The sequence below is a fragment of the Notolepis coatsorum genome (genome assembly GCF_963971535.1).
Source record: "Notolepis coatsorum genome assembly, chromosome: 3".
Taxonomy (NCBI): domain Eukaryota; kingdom Metazoa; phylum Chordata; class Actinopteri; order Aulopiformes; family Paralepididae; genus Notolepis; species Notolepis coatsorum.
The window spans coordinates 406,546-417,735 of NC_140167.1; the positions used below are offsets into that span (position 1 = coordinate 406,546).

The 11,190-nt window shown below is 43.0% G+C and overlaps 1 protein-coding gene across 1 annotated transcript in view; it reads left to right on the forward strand.

Annotated features, from left to right (window-relative positions):
- LOC311225100 (uncharacterized protein) overlaps positions 1–8,346 on the forward strand; it is a gene marked incomplete at its 3' end in the record, with an annotated part of 51,708 nt that extends 43,362 nt beyond the window's left edge. Inside the window, exons 4-5 of the mRNA XM_084310305.1 lie at positions 3,813–4,643; positions 8,339–8,346. Coding sequence (XP_084166431.1) covers positions 3,813–4,643; positions 8,339–8,346 — 839 coding nt within the window. The remainder of the gene's footprint in view (positions 1–3,812; positions 4,644–8,338) is intronic.
- Between the last annotated feature and the right edge of the window lie 2,844 nt (positions 8,347–11,190).

An 11,190-nucleotide genomic window follows, 5' to 3' on the forward strand; every position in this document is an offset into this window, starting at 1 on the left:
TCCGGGTTAACTTTGTTGTTATTTGTAAATGCTATGTGAGTGAGAAGTAAAGTACCTCAACTCGAACCACGTCTCTGGCTCGCTACTTTCTTATCGCCACACTATATTCATATTCCAAATTGCATGCACAATTCAGTACTGTATCTACAAAAACCCCTGTAAATTATCTTCCCTTTATTCATTTACTTTTTTATAAATTTTTTGTACACTTGATCTCAAGAAGGTGCTGAATGACCTGCATTTTTCACGTCTGGTCAATGTTAGCATGGTGTTATTCACCTTCAAAGTGAATTAATTTTTTTCATAAAAGAATATATTCTCCTTTTGGTTCATTACAATTTACTTGAGCATAGTAACGGACACAATATTTCTGACACTGGGAATACATTCCCTGAGATCCAACTATGTCCCTAGATACCAGGGCCCTCATTTATCAATGGTGCGCACAGATATGTGCGTAACCCGCGCGTATGATCATTTCTAAGCAAAGTGTGCGACTTATCAATTTGAACGTGTGCTTGACTTTGTGCGTATATTTACACACAGCTCAGAGCATGCGTACCTGGCGCCCGGCGGTATAATATGAATATTGCAACGCGGAAATAAGCTTCCGTGCATTAGTTTAAACACTGCCGTGTTCTGTATGACCCGTAATTTATTATAGTTAATTGTAAAATAGCGACACTAGTGTAATTATAACGGGCTCACGCGCGAACAAGAGGTTTGCCTGCTTGTTTGGCACGGGGGCAGATGCAGAACACCCACCTCCAAACGCGATTAAATATTGTTTAAAATAAAAAGCAAAATATTATTATTGTGTCATGTTTCCAAATACGATTGGTCACACCGAAATGCTTTCTACTTCAATTTGTTGGTTAGAATAGATGACCTCCGTTGAAACTTCACTGAGACTAACAGTCTATTTGTGAGCTCCCGCACAGACGTGATAATAATAATAGCTTCATTTTATATAGCGCCTTTCAAGAGACTGTGGTAGAACTGGATTCACCCCCACCACCCCAAATTGTAATTAACCCCTCCCCGACAGATGGCCCATTTCCCCCCAATATCCAAGTTCTATCTAAACCTGTCTAGCCTTCAACCCCACCCCCCTTGTCTATATTTTCATTTTATTATCATTTTATATTTTCATATTCATATTTAACTAATAGGTCAAACTTTTTATCATTTTACATTCTCATTATATTATCATGTTATGTTTTCATTTTATATCGTATTCATATTTAACCTAAATGTTAAAATGTCATTTTCATTTGATGATTTCATATTTTTCATTGTACTATATTTTCATTAGTTAAAACATTTTCTACTTTGTTCATCCAATTATACTCCCCTACTGTTAACCTCGTACTAACATTAGAAGAAGAAAAAGGTAGTATTGTGAGAGAATGAAACTCATTACGTTTCCACGGACGCCACGGTAACATTATTGTTGATAGACGGACAGTGTCAGGTCCTGGAGAAAGGACAGGCGATCATCTGATTTGATGTAACTGGTGGATGGTAAAACACTTTAGATGTTTGGGAGTGGAAATATTCCCCACCATAAGACAAACGGTGAAGCACAATTACACAAAAATCCAAAATAAAATCAAAGATGACCTTAACAGGTGGTCAAAACTTAAAAATTCAGTACAGGCACGGATATCAATAATTAAGATGGACGTACTACCTAGAATCAACTTCTTTAGCTCAATGCTACCGTTACCCCCTCCAGAGGGTTACTGGAAAAAATTACACTCCTCCACATACAAATTTATTTGGAATAACAAACCACCACGTATAAAAAGATCCACCGCACAGAGAAACAAAGCAGATGGTATGGCATTTCCAGATTTTTTTCCACTATTTTAAGGCATACACTTTAAGACCATTGACAATATGGTTTGATCCCCAAGCATTAGTATCCTGGAGAAATCTAGAAGAAAATATAGTAGCCCCACATAGACTGAAGGACATAGTATACACTAAATTATCAATTAAGCAATGTGAACGGAAATTTGGCCCCATAATTACTCATGCAATCCGGATATGGCGTGAAACACAGAAAAAATATTCTAACCCACAAAAATGGCATAATCATACTCCCTTATTCAATAACAATGCACTCTTGATTGGAAAACGACGATAAGATTCCCGATATGGCAAAAGCAAGGCATACACTCATTAGGTGATGTTTTTAACAAACAGGGTTTTTGTAGTTATGAAGAAATACGCAAAAAATTTTATCTCACCAAGTCCACACCTTTTTTACGCACAGTTACTGTTATGTTTGAAGTCTCACAGTGTTCCATTAAAGATACCAATTGAACACCACAGATACCACAAATTCTTCTATGAAAGAGACATCGAGAGGTTTTGTTTCAGATTTTTATCATCAATTATTAACGTCCGCATACGAAACCCTCCAACTAGACTCTGTCTGGAGGCGGGATATACCAGACCTGGAAAGTGATTTTGATTGGCAAGAAGTTTGGGCGAATGTTAAATTTACATCAAGGAACCCGGACCATCAACAAATCAATCTTAACTATATTCACAGGACATACTTGACTCCTATAAGACTGAAAAAAATGGGTCTTATACAAGATTCCAAATGCTCCTTATGTACAAATGGGGATGAGGGGACATTTATGCACATGTACTGGGACTGCCCACCAGTTAAGACATTCTGGAAAGAGGTGACTCAGCAATTATCAAATCTCTCAACTTGGAATATACCTGTACACCCCTCTGTATTACTGTTGAATGATGTTTTTGAGTGTGCAGTACACCCACAGCTAAAGAGATTGGTTTTATCGGGTATCACATTGGCTAAAAAGCTGATAGCATCACGTTGGTTCCAACCGAAAAAAAATTGCCGAAAGGTCTGGATTATTACATATCTCGATGTGATTTATCAAGAAATATCTACAGCAAGAATTCTGGGACTCAATGAATCCAAAATGACAATGTGGTTAGAAGTGGTGGAGAGAATAAAAGCTAGCATATAATGGTAGTGTCTGGTAAGGAGCGAGGGATAATGCGGGGTCTTGGAGGGGGGGTACGAGCTGGAGCATGTGTGTAGGGTTTTAGATAGCAGGTATTGGGGTTATATCCTGTATAAGACATGTAACTAAATGGTGATTTCACTGGATGTGCACTGATAACAATGCTTGTATATCTTATCGTGTTTTGACCAGTTTGTTTATACGTTTGTTTAAAAAATAATAAAGAAATAAAATGCAAAATGATCATGCAACATAAAAAGAAAATTGTAGGAACGGTTTGGGAGAGGGAGGTTCTGGCGGTACGCAAACTGCAGAGTGCAATGGGACGATAGTGATTCAGACAGGAGGTTATAGTGTTTTTCTTTGGCAGGGGCACGAGGGTGGTGGTCTTGCAGCAGGTGGGCACAATAGCTTGTGCTAGTGACAAGTTGTAAATGTCAGCAAGTACGTCAGCTAGCTCTGAGGAACAGACCCTGAGGGCACGGCCGGGGATGTTGTCTGGGCCGGCTGCCTTCCGTGGGTTTGTTCTGCTCAGAACCGTACGTACCTCTGCCGCTGTCACCGTGAGTGGTGAGTCCTGCGTGCGCTCCGTGGTCAGAACCCCTCTCTGTTGGTTGGTGTTGGGGACTTCAAGATGGGCGTTGAGTCTAGAACTGTAGACGACTCTGGACTACACTGTGTTCTTAAACTATAAAACCCAGCTACATACCATTATAAATCTCTTACATGAAAATTAAGCTGAATAAAATCACCAAATATCTCCTTCCTCTAACACTCTTCTCCATCACTATCTCCGTCCAGATAGCTGCAGTCCTGTCAGGCCTGGGAAGAAACCAAGAGGCTTGGCTGGAAGAAAAGGTCTCTGCTGTGACCAGTGTGGAAAAAGCTTCAGTTCAAAGATGAATCTCAATAAACACCAACGCATTCACACAGGAAAGAAACTCTATTCCTGTGACCAGTGTGAGAAGAGCTTTCGTCAGCCACGTGATCTGAAAAGGCACCAGAGAATTCACACAGGAGAGAAGCCCCACTGCTGTGACCAGTGTGGGGAGTGCTTTACTCGACGGTCTACTCTGAGAACACACCAGAGAATTCACACAGGAGAGAAGCCCTACTGCTGTGACCAGTGTGAGAAGAGCTTTAGTCAACTGTCTACTCTGAAAGCACACCAGAGAATTCACACAGGAGAGAAGCCCTACTCCTGTGACCAGTGTGGGAAGAGCTTTAGTCTACTGAATAATCTGAAATCACACCAGAGAATTCACACAGGAGAGAAACTCTATTCCTGTGACCAGTGTGAGAAGAGCTTTCGTCAGCCACGTGATCTGAAAATGCACCAGAGAATTCACACAGGAGAGAAGCCCCACTGCTGTGACCAGTGTGGGGAGAGCTTTACTCGACGGTCTACTCTGAGAACACACCAGAGAATTCACACAGAAGAGAAGCCCTACTTCTGTGACCAGTGTGAGAAGAGCTTTAGTCGACTGTATCATCTGAAAACACACCAGAGAATTCACACAGGAGAGAAGCCATACTCCTGTGACCAGTGTGGGAAGAGCTTTATTCATCTGATTACTCTGAAATCACACCAGATAATTCACACAGGAGAGAAGCCCTACTCCTGTGACCAGTGTGGGAAGAGCTTTAGTCGACTGGATCATCTGAAAACACACCAGATGATTCACACAGGAGAGAAGCCCTACTCCTGTGACCAGTGTGAGAAGAGCTTTAGTCAACTGGATCATCTGAAAACACACCAGATGATTCACACAGGAGAGAAACTCTATTCCTGTGACGAGTGTGAGAAGAGCTTTAGTCAACTGTCGTCTCTGAAAAAACACCAGATGATTCACTTGGGAGAGAAGATTCAGGGAAATATCAAACCTGTCAATTCACCTGCACATTAGTCGACTGGATCATCTGAAATCACACCAGAGAATTCACACAGGAGAGAAGCCCTACTGCTGTGACCAGTGTGAGAATAGCTTTAGTCGACTGGATCATCTGAAAACACACCAGAGAATTCACACAGGAGAGAAGCCCCACTGCTGTGACCAGTGTGAGAATAGCTTTAGTCGACTGGATCATCTGAAAACACACCAGAGAATTCACACAGGAGAGAAGCCCCACTGCTGTGACCAGTGTGAGAAGAGCTTTAGTCGACTGGGTCATCTGAAAACACACCAGATAATTCACACAGGAGAGAAGCCACATCATTGTAGTTTGTGTGATAAGAGATTCAGAACATTATCATATTTGAGTAAACATGAGAAAATTCACTTGGGAGAGAAGATTCAGGGAAATATCAAACCTGTCAATTCACCTGCACAGTCTTAGGAGATAACCCCCACTGCTGTGACCAGTATTAGAAGAGTTACACTCATAATGATGCTCCTGAAATGATATCAACGTCATTCACACAGGAGAGAAACTATACCACTGTGTGGAAAACTTCACGTGAAAAATAGGTACCATTTTAACTAATGTAGCAGGAATTAAAAACCATCCAAACTGATAATACACAACACACAGGGAACAAGGTCTACCATTGTGACCAGTGTGGGAAACGCTTCAGTACGTCATTACAGCTGTCAGTCCATCAACACTCATAACAATAATAGTGGTAGTAATATTTGGTCGTTCTTTTGAAATAAACTATTACCAAGAGCTTTTGACAGAAGCCTCTGAGAGAGAAGCAGTAGCATAGACACGGTTTTCATTGACGACAACAGTTGTGTTTCTGTCGCTCTGAGTGAGACAGACGGTGTGGATGTTCCTGGGACAATGTGTGATTTGATTTGAATCTTTATTTCGAACATGCAATGAATACAAACAAACAATAACAAAGCAAAACAACTCAATCTGCATGTTCGAAAAGGAGTAGGAAGAAGTATACACTTATTTAATCCTACCCCTTTTCCATTACTCAAATGAGTGTACTATTTTAAACATAAAAAAGAAAGGAAAGAAAAGAGAGAAAAAAAACATATATACATACCGGTATATGTATAAAAGAAATAAAATAGAAAACAAAATAAAAATGTAAACACCCGTGAATATCAAGTCCCTTCCTCATCCCTGTACCTTGTGAACATCATTTCCTTATACATCAGTTTGAATTGTCTCATGTTTGGACATTGCTTTAGCACCACATTTAGACTGTTCCACAGTTTCACTCCACATATCGAGATGCAGTGTTTTCTCATGGTAGTGCGTACGTTTAGCACCTTTAAATTGTGTTCTCCCCTCAGATTATAACCCCCCTCCCTATCAAAGAACAATTCTTGAATGTTTCTTGGAAGTGCATGACTTTTTGCTTTATACATTAATTGTGCCGTTTTAAATTCCACAAGATCATTTAACTTCAATGTCTTTGACTCCAAAAACAATATGTCATGGTATAAGAGTGAACACACATTTATTTAACCTTTATTTGACCAGGTAGTCACTTGAGATCAATGATCTCTTTTTCGAGAAAGACCTGGCCAAATGGCAGCAAAACTAAAACCAAAACAAACATACAAACACAGACGGAGACATAAAAGGCAAAGTGGGGCAAGGGGACACATTTGAGCTGCAGCTAACAAGACTGAATGGAATTGGGGGGAGATTGGAGGGTAGGGTAAAAAAAGGTAGAAAGAGGAGGGAAGGTGAGGCTTTGCAGGAGGTTGCTGGGGAGAGAAGGTTAAGTTAATAAATATAAAATATAACACCACATTGTTCTGGTGTTTTTAAATACTGGGATCATAGGAACTTTCTGGCCTCAGTATGGGGTGACCAGCCAAAAGCCAAGATGGTTAACAAACACTTTGTACACACTGTAGGGGGAAACTGCTTCTCGTATGGATTTTTATATTTTAATGTGGATACTAGTGATTCTTTTTAATTTAATGTCACACATATTGTCAACATTCCTAGTACTACACAAGAAGTGTTTATTTTAGAGTAATGTTCCATGTATTGTCTTCATTGGTATTCTATTAAAGGAATGGATGTTCCTTTATATGAATTGATATTTTGTCATTGTGTGTATATAATGGTTGCACTATTGATGAAACTATCAAAACGTTATAGGGTTGGAATCAATTCACTTTAAATTCAATCAATTAAAAATCAAAACAAGTTGTTTACTTTATGATGATAGAACATCCATTCACATTTACTTGTCATTAGGTTGGATAGTAAAACCTTTTCATGATGGAACTTGTACAATATTTTAAATAAAATCTACATCTTGAATAAAAAAGTGAATTGATCCAAACTTTGAAACATTCTCATTAGAATGTATGATATGCAGCGGTTAGGTGGCGTAGCGGAGATTGCGTTCGTCACCAACCCCGGAGCTGTGAGCTGGATTCGCCCGTTTGAATCCAGCTCACAGCTCCGGGGTTGTCACCAGCTTGGCTGGCCGTTCACACTAATACAATTGGCAGTATTAGAGGGTGGGAGAAGCTGGCGGGGTGGGTCCGGGTCGTTGTAAACAGCGACTCCTACAGTTCGGTCGGGGCGCCTGCTAAGCGCGGATAGGACCTGAGAGGGATAGTGTGATCCTCCCACACGCTACGCCCTCTCAGTGAGAATCCGCGCTGCCAGGTGAAAAGCGGTGATTGGCTGGACGTGTGTCGGAGGCAGCACGTGGTAGCCTCCACTCTCCCAGATGATCTGACTGTGGGGGGTAAGTGCGCAGCGACCAGGAAGGGATTGGGAATTGGCATAACTAACATTGGGATGGGAGAAAATCGGAGGAAAATGGAGGGGGAAAAAGATCAAAAAAAAAATGTATGATATGCTAATAATATGGGGCGACATTGGCTCGGGAGGTAGAGCAGTTGTCTGGTAATCCGAGGTTACCGGTTAGATTCCCGCTCCTCCCGGGCAACGTGTCGAAGTGTCCTTGAGCAAGACACTTAACCCCTAATTGCTCCCGATGAGCAGGTTGGCACCTTGCATGGTCGCGCCTCCGTCATCGGTGTGTGAATGGGTAAAAATTTGAGGAACAAATTGTAAAGTGATTTGGATAAAAGCGCTATATAAATGCAGCCATTTACCATTTAATAATATGGATATTCATTTGATTGATCACATAGTGCTGTAATTTCATTTTCTAATAAATATGCATGATCAAGGTCGCTTTTATTTTGATATTCCATGTTGAAATTACACGATACATTAAAAAACTAAATAAAATGAGTCATCATCCCATGTAGCCCTATTCTCGGTTTCCTTGGAAACAATTCCACCGTTATGGCATTGACAAAGATCTGTACATGGCAGTTTTGCAGACACACATGAACATCTTCCCGTCTCACATTTTCCTTGAACCGCAGTCGACTAACTGCAACACACTATCGGGCTGGATTTGTAGTCATCCAGGTCACCGTTAACTCCCCATCCTCGACGTGCCACCCATTGCCAACGGGTGAAGGGGCACACATTATAGCTTTTGTAGTGTTGGTACAATGTGTCACTTGTCCGGGGTATAGAGAGTAGAGCCATCAGAAATAGTGTCTAATAAGTGGGAATGAATAAATGTCCACAATTTAATAAGATATAACTCCATTTAATAGGGCTGTCTTAAATAGTTTTGGGTGAAATGAAGTTTTGTTAGATGGGCATGGGATTCGAATATGGGAAAAAAATCTGATTATTTAAAAAAATAAATGATATATATATATTTTTTTTGCTAAATCAACTCTGCCTCTCTTTGTTAACTACAACAAGCAATGCTGTTTGTTATTTAAGATGAGGTCGGACTCGGCACTGACAGATTTGTCTTCATTGTGCTGCTTTTATAAAGCCTCAAATGACGGCTTACAATATTTCATGAAAGCAAAGTGTTTAGTTTGTCTAAGATTTAAAAAGGTTTAAACTTTACAGCACTGACAAAGTGCTGTACAAGTCCCACAACATTAAAAAAAATAAAATGTACAGTTGATTTCATTTTTATTGCTCAATTCTGCGATTCCGTGAACGTGGATTTCATATGGCTCTAATGGAGAGTTCTGGCAAAGCCGATGATGCCGTGCAGAATGCTTTATATCTGGCATCATTCACATTCTTAGCTGATGGCTGGCCATACAGGTGGCACACATATTTGCTAAGACCATCAAAGGTAGGCTGGTCTAGGGTAAAACTGCTACCCAGTTCTGTAAATGCAGTCAGGTAGTCCTTTTTTTCAGAAAAGGTTTTCCTCTTGCCCTTGCCATGACAGGCACTAGTAGAGTCAGATCCTGAAGTGAATTCACCTCTTGGTATAGCGGTCTGTGATGTGGTGCGGCAGACCCGGGTTCGAAACTCCCCAAATGTATTGTTTATAGAACAACAATACATTTGGATCTAATCTCACTCCTAGATGCACATCACGACCCACATGTAGCGCTGCACCCTGACCCACATCACGACCCACATGTAGCGCTGCACCCTGACCCACATCACGACCCACATGTAGCTCTGCCCCCTGACCCACATCACGACCCACATGTAGCTCTGCACCCTGACCCACATCACGACCCACATGTAGCGCTGCACCCTGACCCACATGCAGCTCTGCACCCTGACCCACATCACGACCCACATGTAGCGCTGCACCCTGACCCACATCACGACCCACATGTAGCTCTGCACCCTGACCCACATCACGACCCACATGTAGCGCTGCACCCTGACCCACATCACGACCCACATGTAGCGCTGCACCCTGACCCACATCACGACCCACATGCAGCGCTGCACCCTGACCCACATCACGACCTACATGTAGCGCTGCACCCTGACCCACATCACGACCCACATGCAGGCAGCTCTGCACCCTGACCCACATCACGACCCACATGCAGCTCTGCACCCTGACCCACATCACGACCCACATGTAGCTCTGCACCCTGACCCACATCACGACCCACATGCAGCTCTGCACCCTGACCCACATCACGACCCACATGTAGCTCTGCACCCTGACCCACATCACGACCCACATGTAGCGCTGCACCCTGACCCACATCACGACCCACATGCAGCTCTGCACCCTGACCCACATCACGACCCACATGCAGCGCTGCACCCTGACCCACATCACGACCCACATGTAGCGCTGCACCCTGACCCACATGTAGCTCTGCACCCTGACCCACATCACGACCCACATGTAGCGCTGCACCCTGACCCACATGTAGCTCTGCACCCTGACCCACATGTAGCTCTGCACCCTGACCCACATCACGACCCACATGTAGCGCTGCACCCTGACCCACATCACGACCCACATGCAGCTCTGCACCCTGACCCACATCACGACCCACATGTAGGAGACAGTGCAGCGCTGCACCCTGACCCACATGCAGCTCTGCACCCTGACCCACATCACGACCCACATGCAGCGCTGCACCCTGACCCACATCACGACCCACATGTAGCGCTGCACCCTGACCCACATCACGACCCACATGTAGCGCTGCACCCTGACCCACATCACGACCCACATGTAGCGCTGCACCCTGACCCACATCACGACCCACATGCAGGCAGCTCTGCACCCTGACCCACATCACGACCCACATGTAGCTCTGCACCCTGACCCACATCACGACCCACATGTAGCTCTGCACCCTGACCCACATCACGACCCACATGTAGCTCTGCACCCTGACCCACATCACGACTGTTACATCCCAATGTATATATTCCCCAGTGTGTGTCTCCATGTGTGTGTGTTCTCCATTTTGTTTCCTCCCTCCAGCCATTGTTCCCTTCCCCATTGGTCCCTGCCCGGCCAATCCTTCCATTATTGCAACACAGCAGTGATTGGTGGTTGGCTTTCCAGACTCCAACACTCAATCCACACCCCCCAATCATGGATCACCCCACACCTGTTAAAACATGGCTTTCTCCCTTCAGTCTTTCTCTCTCTCGGGCATGAGGCTAGGCTTGTTGTGATTTTGGTAAACCTGTAAACTTTGACAGCATTGCATTTCGTTTATTGGCCTTTGGTGCTTAGTAGTCATTTCCTTGTGTGTGTATGGCCACAGAGAGAGCATTGTCCGTTATAGTTTGTTTTTGTATATATTCTGCTTTTGTTTCTGTATAATTAATGTGTTTTTCTCTCTTTCTCAGGAAGCACAGATGGGGTGAGCTGCCATTTCCTTTGGACATTGTTTTCTCCTGTTTTGGTTAGGTAAGAGTA